Source organism: Corvus brachyrhynchos, unplaced genomic scaffold (genome assembly GCF_000691975.1).
Source record: "Corvus brachyrhynchos isolate BGI_N302 unplaced genomic scaffold, ASM69197v1 scaffold52, whole genome shotgun sequence".
Lineage (NCBI taxonomy): Eukaryota > Metazoa > Chordata > Aves > Passeriformes > Corvidae > Corvus > Corvus brachyrhynchos.
In genome coordinates this window covers 1,915,393-1,935,891 of record NW_008237221.1, presented here as the reverse complement: position 1 = coordinate 1,935,891, position 20,499 = coordinate 1,915,393, and the positions used below count along the sequence as shown (strand labels likewise).

At 38.7% G+C, this 20,499-nt stretch overlaps 1 protein-coding gene across 2 annotated transcripts in view; it reads right to left on the bottom strand.

Annotated features, from left to right (window-relative positions):
* Positions 1-542: 542 nt before the first annotated feature.
* The window catches only part of UBE3C (ubiquitin protein ligase E3C), a 70,286-nt gene continuing 50,329 nt past the window's right edge, over positions 543-20,499 (bottom strand). The window contains exons 19-23 of one of the 2 annotated variants that reach the window (XR_552308.2): positions 13,884-14,096; positions 6,040-6,230; positions 5,876-5,942; positions 4,905-5,035; positions 543-1,851 (exon numbers count right to left, since the gene is read on the bottom strand). Coding sequence is in view for 1 of the 2 variants with exons in the window: in XM_017728909.1 (XP_017584398.1) it covers positions 1,681-1,851; positions 4,905-5,035; positions 5,876-5,943; positions 6,043-6,230; positions 13,884-14,096 (771 nt within the window). In the remaining variant the exon portion in view is untranslated. Of the gene's footprint in view, positions 1,852-4,904; positions 5,036-5,875; positions 5,944-6,039; positions 6,231-13,883; positions 14,097-20,499 lie in introns of both variants that reach the window. The other variant, XM_017728909.1, reaches the window with a different exon arrangement.

The window sequence follows — 20,499 nt, the reverse complement described above, 5'->3', positions numbered from 1 at the left end:
ATAAAAGATAAAGCCTGATAACTTTGGTTCAAATAATTTTAATAATTATTACATATATATTTTTCCAAAGTGATGATTTCTCTATGTACTGTGTATGCAATAGGAGACTGATTCATTTAAAATCAACCAACCAACCTGGCACAAAAGACAGAAACAGAACAGAGAAAAACCTGGAAAGTCACATCCATTCAGAACAGTGTCCACGTGATAAGGATGCAGCAAAGGTTGAACTTAAAATAATGCAAATTCTATTTCTTCGAGGTGTTTCAGAAAGCACAAATGCAATATTACACCCATTTTATCTCAGTGCCTACCATCTTGAGGGAAGGTAGTATAAAACAAAATCAGTTCAAAAACAGAATCATAGACTATGCTGAGTTGGAAGGGATCGATCAGGATCATCCAGTCCAACTCCTGGTCCTGCACAGGACACCCCAAGAGTCACAACAAGTGCCGGAGAGCATTGTCCAAATGCTCCTTGAGCTCTGTCAGCCTTGGGGCTGTGACCACTTCCCTGGAGAGCCTGTTCCAGTGCCCAACCACCCTCTGGGTGAGAAGCCATTTCGTGATACCTAACCTAAACCTTCCCCAATCCAGTGCACCATGCTGGTTTCTCAGGGCCTGTCACTGGTCACCAGAGATCAGTGCCTGCCTTTCCTCTTCCCCTCATAAGGAGCTGTAACTGCAACGGGTCTCCTCTTCTCCAGGCTGAACAGACCAAATGACCTCAGACTCTCCTCACACGGCTTCCCCTCCAGGCCCTTCACCACCCTCATGGCCTCCTCTGGATGCTCTCTAATGGCTTCATGTCTTCTTTATATTCTGACACCCAAAGCTGCCCCGAGGACTTCAGGTGAGGCCGCCCCAGCCCAGAGCAGAGCAGGACAATCCCCTCCATTGCCCGGCTGGCCATGCTGGGCCTGATGCCCCCAGGACACGCTTGGCCCTCCTGCCTGCCAGGGCACTGCTGGCTCACATTCAACTTGCCATCAACCAGGGCCCCCAGGTCCCTTTCCACAGCTGCTCTCCAGCCTCTCATTCCCCGGTCTGTACACACATCCAGGGCTGCCCCATCCCAGGGGCAGAATCCTGCACTTCCCCTGGTTGAACTTCATATGGTTGGTGATTGCCCATCTCTCTATGATGGTAGAGTAAACAACTCTACAGCGTAAGTTGTTAGGTTGTCAGTAATGAGCATTTTCATCCTCTGAGTTCTGGGATATCTGCAAACATCTGCTTGCCTTCCATCTAAAAGACTAATTACAGGATGTTAGCCCTGTCTCATCCCAATGCACCGCAGAGTACACAACTTTATTGCCAGTTTGCAAAATTATTTATGTTTGAACAGCACAAAGCCAAAGCTTCATCTTTGGTTAATTTCACTGAGATGTCACTGTTCTTTAAATGTGCTCTTTCTTCACATAAACACAGAAATCAGCCACGCTGCACACAGCATTCATTGTTTTGAGTCATAAAGCAATGTCAATGCAATATTCAGTAATGAAAGCTAACTAAGAAATCATGTTTAGAAATGAAACCTATCCGAGGGCATTTGGTAAAACACAAGAACTGCAGAAATGTAGACAGAACTCCCTTAAAACTGCTTGGGTATGGGTGCTGCTTATAGAGTAGGCACTGGTTCGTTCCTCTGCAGATCATCCAAATCAGCATCAGTTGGGCTCAGCTGAGTTCAAATCCAGCAGCACATTCAATGGCATAGAGGAGCTTGCTTCGCATCAGATTCTCGTCGTAGAACTCGGGAAGCTTCAGCAAGTTCATACAGGTACTGGCAGTAGGCAGCCTGTCTAAATCAGATCCTCCATTGTGAATGCAAAATGCAGGATATAACTCCTGGAAAATGCAACCGAAACAAAAAAACAACCACGTATCAAAAAAAGGTATACAAGCCAAAATCTACCCTGTAGCAGCTGGCACACATTTCTATGAAGTAAACCACTAGATGAAAACCTGTCACAATGACACTCAAATGGCTTTTCTTTCATTCCTCATAGCACCAAAACCACTCTTGAATTGCATAGTGTCTCCCTCTGCCTTGTCCCAACAAGATCCACTAATTTGCAACACACAAAGCAATTTATGTGATTCTAAGGAAAATACAATGATTTGTTATTGTTCATACAGTCTAGCGTACAAATTTACAATGCTACAAAAACATACAATCAATGTGCATAGTGAGTCTGTAATGACATAGACTTGTCACACCCTGATTATTCTTCTGATGTGTTAACTACTGATCTGAAGGACACACTTTAAAGACATTTTGTATGCAATATTTAATTTTTTAAAAAGTATCCCATTTATCTTCTTCCAAGAAAGAGTATAGTGGAAAATATATTTATTTGTTACCTCCAAAGCACCGCTTTTGCTGGCAAGACAGTATTCATTTATCAAATGATTGCCTGAGGTTAAAAAGTTCTGATTTTAGAAACTGGAAAAAAATTCCAGTTCCAAAGGCAAAAGGTCAGTGAGATTCTAAGCTAAATTATTGTTCAAATGGAGGCCTTAAAAGTATTTCACGGCTAAAATGTTGCATTTTTAGTGTTCCTTTCAAAATGTTAATTGAATTCCCCTACTCTAGCTTTAAAAATGGAATTCTAAATTGAAATGCCATGCCAAGGGCACCATTTGTTGCATAATTAAATACTGTACAGCGGGAAACTGCAATGGTTTGGAAGGGAAAAGTATCATCGATTTATTATGTGACCTGATTGGAACTTAACAATTTTCAACCACACTTTAATGATTTTTTTTTTTGTCTGTAACAATCACATTTATTAAACTTATTAAACTTTAATTAGCTTTAGTAAGTGTTATTCTGAACCTGACTCTGGCAATGAAAGTTTAGAATTTTTAAATGATGCAAAGCTAGACTGTGTTATTTATGAACTGCGATCATCAAGGTATTTCCTAATCTTAAATCAACGTGCACCAACTTGAAGAAAACATGCTGGTCCCACAATATAAAGCCTACACAGAAAATTTCAGAGTGAGAACCAGAAACTGTGTTTCTCTCAGAAAAATACACACACACTAAAACTGCAAACACATTTTGAAGATGGTTTGTGCTCATGTCTCCCATCAACAAAAAAATGTTCCCACAGTTACTTAGCTGGTAATACTCAGCACTCCCGTGGCTTCACAGTCTGCACCTTCAAAGCTCCAATACCAGTCACACACTGCCCTTTCTGGCAGACACTTCCTGGCAAGCCCGTGGTTTGGAGGTAAATCCCTGGAAACAGGTCCTGCTGCAGCCACCCTGCGGTACTGCCCAGCAGAGCAGCTCTAACACCCTTGCAGCTGCTTTCCTCTGCCAACACTGCTGCATGTGGCTGAGCATGCAAGCCCCTTGTTCAGTGAATTCATCTTTTAACTTACTGCTTTCATGCCGAAAATTTGGTGCCTAATTTGCTTCCATTTTTTCCTAGCCACATATGTTACAGTCAGTTTGTGGCCCATCTCCCAAGAGAATGCACAAACTTCAGCTTTCCACATTTAGCTTCTTTCAAATGTGTCACTGTCAGCCTTAGTATCTTTAGACTTTCGATTCACTTCCTCCATCTCTTCAAATGTCACACTGGCTACCTCAAAGCTGGGTACCTACATCTGCACTTCCTCCCCTCCCCTTGTAATTAAAAGGGGATGACAACAAATGGGAACTTCTGCTTAAATGGTTTCCCCAGTTGTTTCCCAATTCTCCCTTCCTCACGTGACTGACGTGCACTGTTTTATCTTGGTCTCATCCCAGAGTTTTCCAATTGCTCTTCCTGCTGTCCTGTAAAATCCCATTCATTGCTAGAATACTGTACAGTGATAATCACACGGACCTGGGGAGTTTAGGAGAAATGCCTGCAGACTTTTAAATAAGGAATCACATAAATCAATCAACAAATACCCTAGACAGGATTCATGTGTTTCAAAAGCCATCTCCACTGTCTCCGTATCAAATCTATGGACAGTCTTTAGTGTTAAAGGGGATCTACTTAGCATGTTTTTGGGAGTCTAAGAAATGACTCATTTCATCCTGAAGTTGACACACGGAACAGTCAGACCAGTTACCAACTGAAAGTGCCAGTTCCAATCCCGGGTGTCTATAAAAGGAGTGTAACTGAGCTACAGATTACAGATGTTGAAGATGAAGGATGTTGCCTATCCACATGGCAACACCACTCCACAGCACTCAATGTTCCCACATTTTAGGGGAATTGACATGATGTCTGGTTCTTAGCCAAAATTTTGCAGTCCAGTGAAATTCATGGGTAGAATATCCCCACAACTTAGGTTCAAAATGTCTTCACCTTGCCTTGGTCTCTCTTTAGTTTCATTAGCAGTACAGAAAATTTTTCTTCATACTTAAGCTTCCCTGTAAATAGCAATCTGGAGACAGCAGCTAAGTATTTTGCTACTAAGGGTAATGAGCTGTGACCTATAAGCAGATAAATGGGAATTAGAAAAGAAGACAATGTATGTCCTGCTTCAAATGGTTAATTTAAGAGGATCAAATTTAATAGCTGCTTTTATATCCTAAATTCTCTTTTGCCTGACTTAGAAGGCACTATGCTTAACTCAATCTTTTGCTTCAAACTGGTAGCAATTCTGCTTCGGCACAGTAACATGAAATGGCAGCAAGGACCTTCCATCACATGCAGCAAGTGCTCTAATCAATGGGTCTGTAAGCTTATCAAATTTCGCAGTTAAAATGGAAAGCAGCAGAACACTTCATTACATATTTTAAAACTGTACTTATTATACATGCAAATGCAAACATTGAAGCTATTTCTGTAGTCACGGATGAGTATTCTCAAATTGTAGATTCCTAGACAAGAAAAACTTGGATCAACATCTGCAGCATTTCTAAAAGCTTGCCAGGACGCCAGAAGACATACCTTAAACCCCAGAAGAGGTGGTCGAGAGCAGCTCGTTACAAATTTGAGTAGTTTACGTTTCTCTTCATCAGTGAAGCTTTCTACAACTCTCCAGAATATTTTAATTACAGGATGGTCTGCTGTGTAGCCACCTACAATGAGATTTAAATGATTTACAGCTAGAATATTTTTATGTAAGAAATAAATTCTTCAGAAAACCTAGCATCAATCTTGAAAAGTCTGGGGAAAATATTATAACCAGCAGGCTTGTATTGCTAACTCCCAGTACCTACAAGTCTCTGATTCCTGCAATTTCAGTTTCATTGCTTACCTATGGCTACTATATCCCTCAGCTTCTTAAATGCAGTTTTCTTCACTGAATCGAATTTTAAATTAATTTTATTTAGTTTAGCATTTAGCTAGTAACTTCGGATTATTGCCTTTTCACTCCAAGAACGCACAAAATCTGCAAGATCCAGGATGTTACTGAATGAATCCACTTACCCTGAAGTAAGCCCAGATGTGAACTGATGACTTGGTAGCTACATTTTGATTACATTCATGATAAATGCAAGGAAAAAATTCTTACAAGCTAAAACTATGATCTTTCTCTTCAGACTGCCTGAGAAATAGTACATATCTGAATGTGGTGGTACAAACTGCTATCCCCAAAGTCATCTGCAGACTTGTTTTCAGATCAACCAGACACAGTCATCAACTAACTTAATTTAGAAAAGAACACCCTTGAATTATCTGGCTATAAACTTGCATTTAAGTGTGTGAATAAAATAAACTGTATATCTCAGTTTCCCAGCATTTATAAAACTGTGTTGGAATTTTAGTCAATGTTCTGAAATTTAGTCCCATGTACCAAATTTGGCCAAAAGTAACAAGAATGGCCCTGCAACTTTTTCTTAAAAGGCAAGATAAAAAGCAAGTTCATTTATTCCCAAGTTATAATAGATTTTTTTACTTAAGCAAAATATGCTTACCTGAATAGTTTGTGAAAGATTTAAGGTCATCCAAACTAATAGGAACTTGTGCACCAGAAGTCAGAACCTAATGGCAAAGGAAATGAGACCATTACATTACAGGCAAAAATCAGCAATTATTTCTGTTTAGAGCCATTGTTTTCTGCAGCTTTAAGGAGAAGTACCTGTTTTTTTCCTGCTGATCAAACATTCGAAGCCACTCGAGGTTCACCACGTTGGCCAGCCCCTGACGGAAAGCCAGGCAGTGCTGCCGGATCTGTTTGTTCAGCCTGTAGTCGGCCACCAGATGGATGTACGCAATCCGGTTAGCGCTGGTGACGGGAATGTCCTTTCCACCGGGCTTCAGCTCAACCACCTACAAACACAGCAATTCCCATCACCCTGATAAACCGCACTGCTCTGCTCCAACCGTGACATGGGGCTGCAAAACATTCTAGGAAGTGATGTATCCATTTGAAGTTGACTAGAATACACTCAGGAATATTCACCTCAAACTAAGATAGAAGATTACGAGGAGTTACAAAGATAGGTGTTTTTTCTGGTTATGTGTAAGAGCACATTCTGTGCACCCAGAGCTCCAGCTGCCAATGCAGCTCATCACACAGTCCCATGGGTTATCACCAGAAAGCAGACTCAGCACAGTCAGAGCTCTCTTATAGGAGCCGTCTGTAACACCAAATTCACCAACGTAAGTCAGACAAGAACTGAGGTGAAAATACCTTCCTCGGCAAGCTTGCCCCAGCTTCACTGCTAAGTACCCTGGAAGAGAGAGTAGCCTGTAAAAGCACAGAGCTCACACAGAACACTCTCCCTGCAGCTGGATTAGGGAAGCTGTGCTTACCTGGATGGGCTCTTCCCTAATAACTGTCTGCTGCTGGTGAATTCTGCAGGGTCACATTATGGTAAAAGCAACATCCACTGAGTCAAAATTCAGAGTATGACACAAGCCTGATTTGCAGAATGCTCAGCATTCACAATTCATACTGTTGAAAATGTACTGTTGTATACGCTCAGTACAGTCAACGAAAGTAAAAAAACCAACCAAACAAATCAAGCCTAAGGGTTGTTTTTCTACTGGGAAGCTCAACTTTTGTCCTTCAGGTACACCAAGGTACCTCATTGTGGAAGAATTTTTAAAGAAAAACCCCAAAACTAAAGATACTGTAATTGCATTAAGAAATAAACAAGGATCAAAGATAGTTGTTACTAAAACAGGAGAGGCCTTCACATATTCTACTCTTTACTACATGAGGTTAATTTTGTTAAGCAGCAACCCAACTGGAAGGTATTACTAGGGTACTTCAGAGAAGAATTAAAAAAACCTGAAAAGCTGAGATACTGTCACCTTCCAGAACTCTTCAGAACTCTTGTTTCTTTTTTCTTCCTACACTCAGGAGTCACCAATTTCTTCATTTAAACCAACTGTGTACTTCAGTATGTAGTAATGATGACATCTTTAGAGCACAGAGAATTAAACACATTAATAGTTTCTTTTCTAACATGCTACCTAATAATGTGAGCTGTTCTTGTACTAAGCAAAATGTGCAAAATGGTATGATTAAAAATTCACAGTGCTTTTGAGCATTCAGAGTTTTTCTTGATTCATATTCTTTAAGGCAAAAGAAACCATTAAGATCTATGAATTCTGACCTCCCAGACAACACAGGCCAGAGGATTCTGTCTAGAGATTCCTGTATTTAACTCAATAAATCCACAGATGAGTTAGTGCACATTTTTCAGAGATATGCAATCCTGTGATGGAGTATCTAGCACTTTGATAAGCTACCACAACCTGAATTACAATAGGTGTTATTATAAGTCTTCCTTCCCATTTTAATGTTTCAGCTCCAAGTTTCTGGCTTTTGTTAGCGCCTACAGTAAAAAAACTCATCAATACTCCATGTCTGTATGCAGGTACTGATTATGCTTACACCCTACTCCTGCAAGAATTAAGCAAGAGGAAGGTGTCAGTGTAGGTGACACCATTTCACACCCTGTACACATTATCGTGCTCCCTTTGGGCAAGGCCCCTTCAACAAGAACCAGGGTTACAAGACCCAGGAGGGCTCTCTCTGAGATCACCCATCTCAGAGCCTGGCATGGGACACAGCCAAGGGCCATTTCCAGAGGGTACATGACTGTGCCTGGGGCCACTGACTGCCCTAAGGGTGAGGGTATTTTTACTGGTGAAGTCCACAAGGAGTATTAATAGAAGTAAGGGACATGTTCCATACCACAGTGGAAACAGCTGATGAGAAGGGGCCCCTGCACTGCTGAGCTCTCTCCTCTGTGTTTCATCCCACTGCAGTAATTTTACTACTGTCGCTGGAAAGTTAATCATCAGATTAATCCAATTATTGACAAGAAACGTTCTCATTTTCACTTCAAATTCAATCGGTAAAGTTTGTTCATACCCATTGTCCTTATTTCAATGTTGAAGATCTTAAACAACTTTTTCCTTCCTCTTCAAATATATCCATGATCTATTACTTATGGGCAGCAACTTCATTAATCTTCCCAGAGACTTTTACATGGAACTAAAGACAGGGTTTTTTTATTTCCTCCTATAAAATACCTTTTACAAAGCCTAACAAGATCAGAAAGCTTTCTCTTACTTCTTAAATTCTTGTCCTCTGTAGCTTTACAAGATCAGAGCAACCAGTGATGTTGCACACGAACAGATCAGTGTTGTGACCTCAATATTACTAATATTTTACTACCTTACAAACTTTCTCTACTTGTTTGCAGAACTGCAGAATTCCGTGGGGTTTTGATACCATTTAATATAATCCCTCTCTCTGAGGTATGGACACACTGAATTAGGCCATATTAAAGCATATTTGTATTACCTAACTCATCAAGCATCTCTTAACAATATGGACACCAGCAACACCCTAATAGATATCCCTCTATGTGCACACAGTAATTTCTGTAAGCTCAGTATTTACACTAAAACATGCCTGAACTGATCTCCTTCCTAAAATAGCCAAGGGAAACTACTGGCAGGGTGTTCTACAAAACTGCTGGATTTAAGATCATCCCAGCACTAGGTGAAATAAAACGTCTGACCTTCCCTGCAGGCCAGAAAACAGAACACAGATTAATTTACACTTGCATTGTAATAGCACTGGCTCCACAGTGCTCGAGGGATGTCAGGAAAGCTGTATTCATTCTATAATAAAAAGCTATTCTCTCCCCATAAAGTTCTTCCTGCAAAACAAAGGAAAAAAGGTGTTGTTCTCTTCCTGACCACTATTTTTAGAAAACAGGACAAAGTTATTTTGGTTTTAAATCCTATTATTCCTTTTATTTTTATATTTTTAAGTAGCAAATCTTGATTTCTGATCCAGCAATGTTTCTGTAGCTTCCCTTCCTCCCCAGAGCCCTGCATTGCCATAGCTAGGGTAGAGCATTCTGTTAACTGCATTTCCTGGGGTTTTCTAGAAACCTAACTATCCCTTTTCGGAGTTTGTCAGTGTGAGGTTAATTTTACCATTGTTTTGTCAAAGTATCATCCAATACCAAAACAAAAGGGATAACAGAGCACAAATAATAAATATATTATGCCAAAAAGGCTAAGAAGGATGTAAAACAGGAGACAGAAAACAGTAACACTTGGTAAGCACAAAACTAAAGTAAAGGTAGATGCAGGCCACTTTTCAGTCATTTAATGTTTCATGGCATTAAAGGACCTATTCTAGAATTCCCATTTAATTCTAAAAAGTCAGGAATTATTGTTCAAGAGTTCCTTTTCAAAAAAAGGAAACATAGCACAACTTAATACATCTTAAACACTTTATAAGCTTCATTTTTACTTTTGTCCATCCAGTTTTGGCCACTAGATGGGGCAAGACAATAACCCAGGTAACCCGGGACAGGCCACACTACAGCCCTCCCTGTGTCATCACCTCAGCTTCTATTTTGTAGATCTAAGTTGAAACAAACAAACAAAAAGCATTTTAAATTGGTTCTTAATCAAAATCGCATGTACTAAAAGGCAATCAAACCATAGATGTAATTTAAATAAGTACTCAGATCATTCAGACAAATTTGATTCCCTACTCACAAGGTGCATCTTCAAAATGAAGGGGAAATACCAAAACGGGACAGAGAAGTCCCGTATGAAGACATAAGACATGTATCTCTTCACAGAACCACAGAACCTCCAGCACAATTTCACAAAGCTCTTATAGATATCCAAGAACTCCTACAAGATGAAAATCTTTTCTCTTGGGCTCTGATCACTTTTGGTCACATCACCTCTACAGTTTTTCCCCATTTTGAAAATAAGTCGATGAAGTTTTTTTTCCTTTCTTTCCCTGTCACCTGCCTTCCAGATGTTCAGGCAGGAGTTCAAGCAGGAGGTTGCATATGAATGCCTAAGAATGCATTTTCTATAACTGTTATGAGTCTGCCTGAGAAGGCTCAGCCTCAGCTTAACTACTTAGCTGCTGAAAAACCTCTAAAATCATTCATCTAAGCCACTGTAACCCAGTAAAGAGGTTGTCAAGATGGAAACTCTCAAAACTATTTTTAAGGCTTTAAAATTTTCCCCCGAAGAAATTTAAAGGCAAAGAACTCCCCTTTGGTGAGTCAGCATATTTTCGGTGACAGCAATGGCATTCACACCTGTTTAAAAAGCCCAAGAAGGTGTCCCAACACCAAGTTCTACACTAGATGGGTTTCATAGAAACTGCTGCCATATATATTATAGTGCTTCTCTGTGGGTTTGTGCTTTTACACTTTTATTTATGGAATCTTCTGATCATACTCAACTTCTGATCTATGTACTCTCAAGTATCAGTGTTTGAGACTGATACTTTCAAACAGAGTTTCTGGAGTACAGTATCCAACATTTCTAAAGGAAGAGGAAATGTTTATTTGCATCTCCCTCTGCCCCTGGACAGCCACAAAACTCGCCTTCCTCACTGAAAAAAGGGACGGACAAAGGTCTGAATACGAAAGGTGTCTTCTTGAATTTGTTATTCTTACAGACCTTTCATAACCATCTCATCCAAAAGATAAGAGGAAAACTTAAATCAATCTACACAGCTGCTTGAAGGTACCTGTCTGTAACTATAGGCTGACCTCCTTAGAGACTTTGCTACTGGCCACCATTTTCTGCAGGAGACCCAACAGTTGAAATGTAGGCTGGTATCACTGCATTAGATAGATCTTTATCAAAAGCTATTTGGGGTTGGAAGATAAGGTTGATGGCATAGCTCCCCTAATTAGCAGGTCTAATGTGCAAATTATTAAGTACCTTTTTCAACTTCTGGTGAATGCACTTTGACAATAGTTTAATGGGGTCTAAAAGCACATTACAGGATTGGAATCAATACACTGATAATAGAATTTCTACCTTCTATTACTGACAGAGGCAATAGAGCCCCTTTTGAATGTGTTTTTCATTGCAGATAATGCTTTTGTGCCACAATTGGTGGATGGACGCTGCCATGAGGACAGCTATTTACAATGATAGATTTATGATGCATTTATTGGGCACTAATTTATTAAACACTAAAGTGGCTGTTTAGCTGAAAAGTACATATAATGTACATTGAACATAAGGAATGCAAATTAAGCTCTTTCCCAAAGTGAATTAGCCTTACCTTGCCACAATCAATTAGTATGCAATGGTTACAAGTCAAATAGTAGACAAAATGTATTTATCCATATGATGTTTATTAAGGTAATGAAATGAAGCGTAAAAAGAGACTTGTTGCATTGAAAGGCAGAAGACAGTGACAAGAACCAATGGGTTCTGTTGAACTACAGTAACATGCAGTGAGCCTCATAAAAAGGTGGCTGATACTTCATGGGTAAAATGTTCTCTCTTCAAGAATAAAAACAGCAAACCAGCATCAGAATATTTATTTTAACTTACACGTCATCTAGTTACTCAGTAACTCACTAATATATTAAATATTCGTTCAGAAGTTATGCCAAACAATTACAAATGAGACATCTTGAAAACAGCAGCCACAGCCCTCATTTTAGTTAGATACTAAACTGGGTTTGTGTTAGCTGTGACCAACAAAACTATTACTTTAAGTGCAGTTAAATAAATGGTTTTAGAATTCAGACTTTCTCCCCCTTCGCTGTAGATCCCACATAATACTGGAAACTGCCATTTTGTGTGCTTTGCACCAACCTCTGGGTGCTACAGACCTCAGTTCAGTACCAGCCAGGCAGAGCACATGGTACCACACAGCAGCCACTCTAAGAGTGCTTTTGGGTACATCTGTATTGTGGATACTAAAAAGTTAGAAGCAGAGGAATTTTCCAGCTTCTGCTGCCTCCTGTGAAGTTTTTTTTTCTCATGCAAGCTAGCTGAAAACAGTGTAGAGGTTTTTGTAAACCAAGACTTTACCTCACAGGTGCAAACTTGTTATGCACAGTCTTGTGATGGTACACTGAAGAAAACATTTTGAAGTGGGTGTCATAGCATTCACCAATCACTCTGAGAGGTGGATGGTCAAGTGACCAATAGCATTACACCACTCTTGCAAACCAAGTTATATAAACAGATTTATAATCCATTAAATGGGACCATTTTATTGCTGCACTTGGACTTGTGTGGTTCTTTACGCAATTCTTGGTACAACAGCGACACTGCATCATGTCTTTATCTCAAGTCTTTGAGTGTTTTTCTAAAGACAGTGCAGGTCAGATGGTTTCACATAGGGAGTAATCCAGGGAGGAAAACGACATACGGCACATGGTTAATATTAAACGTTACTTATATCAGGCAACTGTTGCCTCTCTCCTTTAGTATGCTTTAGGAACCCCAAATCTGAGGGTATTATTTTAAACTTAATGCAATCCAGATTTTAGGATCTTCCAAAATGACAGGAAATGGATGACAGAGGAGTAAGATAAAATCCAAGCCTGATGCTGTTCAAGCAGAAGTCTTGGCCAGCAAACTTGCTATGACTTAAGCAGCAGCAGAGAATTCAAGCTACCAATTTCCAGGACAGGTTACTGCATCCCAGTGGTGCTGCTGTGTTGGAGACATGCAAAGTCCCAGCTTCCCTGAGCAGCAAACCCCAGAGAACTGCTCACCCTCTTCTAGAGTCTCTGTTTCTTCCCCACGAGAGGAGGTTGAATTCAGATGCTGCTGCTCGTCACAATGTGGGCAGGTCTACTTTTTTCATCCAATTATATGCCATAACCCAGTGTAAGTTTTCAATCCTCAATTTTAAATCCTCAAAAATGAAAGAGGAAGCCCAACAAAAGACTTTACCTAGGAGGCTACCTGCATTAGCACACTAAGACAGGCTTTTAAAGCTCTAGTGACATTTATTTTCTACTATGAGTGATCTTTAGTCCACACAACAGAGCAAATAAAAGCTATAATCAAATTATATGGTGCAACTGTGTTAAAAACTCAGATTTAAGGACCTAAGTAACTGCTTTATAGAAGCACTGAACACCATTTATCCCCTCTGACTAATCTGGTGTCTCAAAAAATAAAGAGGTGGGTATACAAAAAGAAAGAAATATGTGTCAGGCAGACTTCAGGCTCTCTACTTTGAAAATTGCAGTTACAGAGACAATGCTTGTCCCACAATAAAGGGTCTTTACTATCATTAGTATTTAAAACCTCTCTGACTGCTACCTGCAATTCTAAAGCCAGGCAGTACTTCTAGAGTTTACACATCATCTAAATTTTGCAATTATTACAAGTGCAATTGAAGAAACAACGTATTTTTGTTCAAGAGACATTCTCAGGCAATAGAGCTTTATATGTATGACTGTTGAAAAATAATCACTGCAGTTTACTACTTAAAAGACCAAACCTTAAGGTAATCATCAAAAGTTATTTTTTTAAGTACAACAGTTAGTTGCTCTCTGCTCCAAATATTGAGTCAGAAACCCAACTAATGGCTCACAGCACCTTTAACAGTTGTTTACTATCACACTTAAATTAAAAAATTAATTAGTATAGATAGTAATGATTCACCAGTCATAGATAAAAGAAAAAAAATTTCAAAGCCATTCTTACCTGCGCTTCCCCAAGGTCATTATTTACCACGGTGAAGTTTAGTCCAAGTTCTTCCACATCCCCTTCATAGCTCTTGAGAAAAAGCAAATTTTTGTACATTTCTGGATCTAGTGAAGCTAAATGATGAATGTCAACATCAGCACTTGTCCCTAGTAATTTTGAGAGGAAAAAACTAGCAAATGGCAGCTCCACCAGCATATTTTCATAAAGAGCCTGAAAAATAAAGCAATTAAAAATACATTAGATTTTATTGTTGCACATGCAGGAATTCCGAAGGCTATTGTCTATTTCTCAACTTTTGAGTAATTCCATTTCAATTTGGTGCCTGAGTAGGTTCTTCTGCCATGGAAATAGCTCAGATATTGCATAAATTTAAGAATATTCATCTAGAATTTGAAATGTGAATATTCTTGTGAAATACCAAGGTCCCAAATCTCACAAATTAATTATGTTGTGATTTAAAATGTAAGATCATTGCTTATCTGTCATTACTCTTCTTACCCAAACTGCACAGATTTTCAGGAAAAGCAAGGTTTGCTAAAGGACAACGCAACTGCACCAAGAATGTCTTAAAAAAAAAGTTAACATCTCTACTTCCATTAGCACCATCACAAGCAATGTCATTCCACTCATATCCATCACTACACATAGAACTTTCATCCCCCTCATGCCCTTAAAAATAACTCTGTAAAACCAGTACATTTTAAACTAATAAAACCTATCTCCTGCATGTTACAGATTCATTGCTGCACATTTTGGCTGAATTCTACTGCTCTAATGCCACAGGCAAAACATCATTTCCAAGACAAGAGTTTACCAGTTCTGACTGTATTACAGGTCCAATCCTTTCTATGCCTGACACTGCTACAGATGTCAAAAAATTACTGAACCAAACATGTACCTGACCCAAATTTGCAGCACTCATGAAAGATGTATTTTGACTGCAAACTCAAATTATCCTCAAGAATTTTCAAACTCGAGCAATACCATTCTACATTGATCTACTGTATGAGCACATTTCCACAAAGTGCAAAATATCTCTGCATTATTTTTCACAAAGTCAGTAACAACTTCTTGACTGGAAGAAAAAAGTACTTATGGTAACTTCAGAGCTATTCTGAATAAAGGACCCCTGCTTTAAAAAGACCCATTCCTAGCACATGCTGCCTTTCTCATTGTCCACTCTGTCTGCCACATCAGCATCTCTCTACTAGTGACAAGCAAATCTTTACAGATCATCAGTATCACTGCCAGGCTCATCAGGAAAGGCATCACCAACATAACATCATTGTAACGTCTTTGTTTCCTTTTAACTCTCCAAGAGCAGTATTTTGACATTACTTAATTCCTCCAGAATCTGCTGGAAACTTAGAAAAGGAATAACACTGAGGGGGAAAAAATAAACGGAAAAAAGAAGAATAAAGGTAGCTCTAATCACTCAATGATATTCCAACAAAGACGTTAAGAAAAATATACACAATTCCTTAAACTTTTGAAAGAACATTCTTCTATGAGGTGAGTTAGACCTTGCAAAAAAACCTGAGAATAACGAGTTCAAAGCCAAAGGGTGCATTATATTTAGAGCCATATGATTTATTCAAGGTGTAGAAGTCAAAATCCTCATTTGTATAGTTGACTTTAAAAGCAAACTAGAGGGATAAATCATTAATTTGCAATGTGTAAGGTCAGTGTTTGCTGTTCCTGCATTAGCAACAATAAAGCTATTGTAATTCCTTAAATATATCAAAGCTACCCGAATTTAAAATGGAATTCCATCTATGACTCATAAAATGTAAATGCAGAGGTGTAATTTTTTACACAAGGCAGGTTTAAGCCTTTAGAGCATTTAATATACAAGGACTAATAAATGATAGCACTAAAAACTATGATCACATCAGCTAAATGGATTATAAATTAAATTTCCATAATGTATGCAACTGAAATACAAATGTAGACATAAATCAAGGTATTTTCTAAACACAGGTTAATTACACAAATTCAAAACCTGTCTATTTTTTATGCAAAATAATCCACTTAGCATTTTTCAAACTGGTCTTAAGTCTTCACCACTTGCAACACTTGATCCTAGAAGCCTATCAATAATTCCTTGTCAGGAAAAAACAGCAATAGGTATATTGAAGAAACTTGTATGTTATTTTTCAAGTGTCTGTCTTTTATGAGTGTTTATTGCTAGAAATTGTGCCAAAATGATTTGAAATAAAAAGGATTAATTATGGTAGAAGCTTTTTAATATAAGTGAGTGCAGCTGCAATGCAATTAATGCAAATTGCGATGCTATCAGGAAAATAAATGTGAACAACATCACTGGCTATTTCTGTTTGCTGCCAAATAACTTCAGTAATTTACTACATTAAGAATCAATAAAAAAATAATGCATTTCAAATGCATCACTATTAATCTTCAGGTAGTTCCAAAGTGAACATTTATAACTTCATCTAAAAACTATATAAAGCATTTTTAAATAAACTAAATTGTGCAACTTGAGAATAACTTTAATTACTCCCCCTCTTAGCTAAGTGATTGCAATATTTAAAACAAAGTATTTTTGGAAAGAAGACAAACAGTAGTGCTTTAATTAGTTTGAAAGTCAAGCTATCCTAATAAAATTTAATAAAGAATGCACTAAAACTCTGGTGAATAAAGTCATTATAAACTTTGGGTTTGTTTCAAAGAGGTGAATTCCACCATTACAGCCCCAGCACTGTGCAGAGATGCAGTGAAATGCTGTGTACAACATGATTAAATAAATTGAAACTTTATTTTCTGGATTCCATCTAACTTTTCTGTTTCTCAGTCAGCATAAACTGATCAAACTACCTGTTGTTGCTGAAAACTGTGATTCCACACATTCCTGCCAGGGCGATGGACCCAATCACCTGCTGATTCCCTTGGGTTTGCTTGCAAGTAAAGCAATTGTACACTAGAGGCGTACAGGGTCATTACAACCTGAATAAGGTTCAAAATTTGCAGATTTGTGTTGTGCTTTGTTTGGGCTGTTGGATTTGGGGTTTGTAGGGTGGGTGAGTGTTGGTGGCCACAGCATGGACACTGAAGTTTCTTTCAAATCAGAGTAAGATCCAGCTCACAGCCATGGCTGAAACTGGGTGGGAATAGGAGCACCATTTGTTTCACCAGGAGCACAACTTTTGAGCTGCCAGCAGCCCATGGAAGCCCACCCTGATGGGGATTTTTCTGACTAAAGCTTATCTAATGGCCAAGAGGGAGACTTCCCTCATTCCTTCTTTTTCCATACCAAACTGCCTTGGGGAGCTCTAAGTTACCCTATTTCAAGCTTCGTTTTTTGCCTGTTTGAACTCTCTGAACTGGCTTTCTGCAACATCAACATAAGGGAGGCAGGAGCCCAGCATCAGTGACAGGCAAGGGAACGATGACCACCTCTTACAGAGGAAACCAGCTGTCAGATTCATCAGCTGCAGTATGAAGCTGCATCATTAGAGTGTACTTATGTATGTACTTTAATACAACATAAGGCCATGCTCTCACACAGAACTTGTCCTCTTTCTTCCTCTCACAGCCAATGAGCAACAACATTGATGGAAGAAACTGGCTTGCTCTTGGAGAGAGATGTCTACTTCTGTTTGGCTAAATCAGAGCTTCCTGTTCATACACTGGTTCAGGAGATAAAAGCCAGCAAGTCTAACCAATATACATTTTAAAACTAATCTCTTCTCAAACTTCAAGTACTCTCACCCTTTGGCGAGTTCCCTTTAACTCTGCAGTAATCACCGATGGGACCGATCCCTTTCTACAGTGAGTTCTGACAGTTCCCATTCCCAGCTTTCCTGTCTGAGCTCCTCACTCCATCATCTCTACCCTGCAGTCCATAAACTGCAGCAGGCCTACATAAGGCAAAAAATCCACATGGGAAGGCATGAAAGGAGGGATTGGTGGTCACATATGGCATCAGACTTCTAGTTTCCAATGTACAGATGTAGGGGACAAAATAAACAACCTCAACAGAGCCTACATAGCTCTGCCTTCTTGAAAGGCTGGGATATTAACCCTCCAGTTGGACAGAAGTGCAATTTGCAGGTATAAGCATGGGGCAAGAAGCTGGTCTGAAGCAGAGACAGCGATGTTCACATCAAGGGCAATCCCACAAGCACTGTAACGCTCACAGGGTAACACATTCCCAAGTAGCTAAAAGGCTATGTCTGCTGAAAAGGCCAACCTGGATTTCCCAGCACTATTTCAAACTCTTGTAGGTTAGGGATTCTCTTTAGGTCAAGTTGACATCTCTAGATATCAAAAAAGTAACTTAAGTGCTTCTGAAATGACTAAAAAAATTTTCTATTTCAGTAACAAATTATTTTTAATACTCCCCAACCCAACGTTCTCCGAATTATGTCAAGCCTTTTCTATTTTCTGAAGAGATGGTTAAAATATGGGTTTTTTCTGGTTAAAAGGCCAAGAACAATTATTTCACTATGGAAAAAGTAGTATTCAGTAAAAGGAACTTCACACACCTCTCTCCCTCTTTGCGTGTGAATGCCTCCAGAACACATCAGAATATTAAAAACAACCAAAATAACAGGAAGCCTACTGTGCTTAATAGGTTTGCACTTCACATGCAGTCTAAAGTCTGTGGTTCCTCTTTTAAATAATCTCAGCTACCTGTGATTACAGTATAGTTCCACTGTAATTGATTGCAACAGGGACTGGCCTTTACTCAGTTCAGTGACACAGATCACAATGCAGGCATTTGAAGTGATGAAAAATATGATGTTCAGACACAAATATACTGAACACACTCACTAAACATCTGTGATGTGGAGGAAGAAGAAATAGTTTTTTAAGGCAAGCACGTTAGGCATGCAATTGGTAGAGGTAATGTAGTATGGAAGAAGGATCTGGTCTGGAAGGACAGCTGTACACAGTGACAATGGCAGAAGGATGACAGTTCTCTGGACAAGGAGGACTTTTCTTCTTTCAACAAAATAGGAATAATGCCTGACAGGGACTATAGATGGTAAACATCACGATACCATTTAAGTACTACATAGTCACACAAGGTATTGCTCAGGTATGATCCCAAGATTTAGGGAATTGCTCTTCAGTGAGAAAAGATTTCACACCATATTTTAAATATGGACAAAATGAAAGATATTAGAGTAATTTCAGCCAAATTAGCTGTACACAGTAGAGGTTACACTACGACGTGCTGAATTAGGTTCAAACTGTGTAAACAAATTCACAGATGAACTAATTAAACCTCTCTCACTGTGAGGCAGCTTTAGTGCCTTTACTTACACTTTCAGGTCTACAACTCTCTAATTTATTATTTCGACTAAAATCTCTCTTAAGAAAAATAATCCGTCCTTGCTTCTACTTTCCATTAATCCTTTACAACCCAGAAGTGTATTTTAAAGCATAAACAATGCTAAAGTCATATCCCTAGAAAGATGCACAGCTTTTGGGATAAGGCACTAAATGACTGGGCTTAAATTCAGTTATTTCCATAATCAGCCCCCAAGACCATAACCCTTTCTATTTCAGTAATTTTATACAGTTACTATTAAATAATACTTAGCACTTACAGAGTGCAATAGATCTTCAAAGCTGTACAGAACCATTAATAAAAATGATCGAAAAATACCAAAACCATTAGAACTTCCTTCTACCTTATTATTTATATCCTAGAAATATCTCATCACACTCACGAAGCCTTTGGGGGCAGCAAAGCCTTTTCAACCCTAATGAAAAAGATTAAACTAAAAATTTAAGTTAAATTAAAATTAGCATGTACTTGCATTTTTGAAACATTTTTAGAGCTAACGTTTAGTAATCTCTAGATAAAATAATTTCTTAAAGATACGCTTAATAATGTGCTTTAAAGTGAGCGAACCCCAAATGATACTGCTTCTAACAGCAATATAGTAAAGTAAAATAAAATAAAATAAAATTCTCTCAGGTGTGTGTCAGAATGCAATGTGTCCTGTTACCTGGGGGCACTAAGCCACTGTTTCCAAGCCTCTGAGCAGCAGTAGATGTCTAGACGCATTTGTATCACCACAGTAATGGAGAATCTGGTGCATTATCTTCCCTGTATTAGTGTGAAAATTCATATCTCGCCTTTGTTCTGTCTTTTTAAAGAACAGGAGTCCAAAATTCAGCTTGATGCCTGTAATTAGGCTTCTGCGAGCTTTATTAATAGCCCTTGCTAATATAATCAGATTTTTAAATTATTTTTATTATATTTTTTTTTTAGAAAAAGCCTTTTGTAAATTGGTTTTACTTCAGATTTCCCACTCAGTGGGAATTTGAAGGTCAGTAAGTACAAGTTTATAGAAGTTTCAGAGATTTGGGGCGGCAAGACTCAGGCATGAAGGACCTGCCTGTCACAGGTGCTGCAGCCAGTGCAAATCCCTGACATGGATCACAGGGGTTTGGCAGTACAGACCAAACTCCTAACTCATGAACACAGGACCAGAAAAATGTAAGGATCCATTCCCAAAGACTTCATTGGATCATATCAAGTGTAATGACCTTGAGTTAATTTTTCATTTAAAAATGGAAAGTCATAGTATTTTTATTCTAAGAATTAAGAGTGTATTTAGTTTAATTACAATTATGT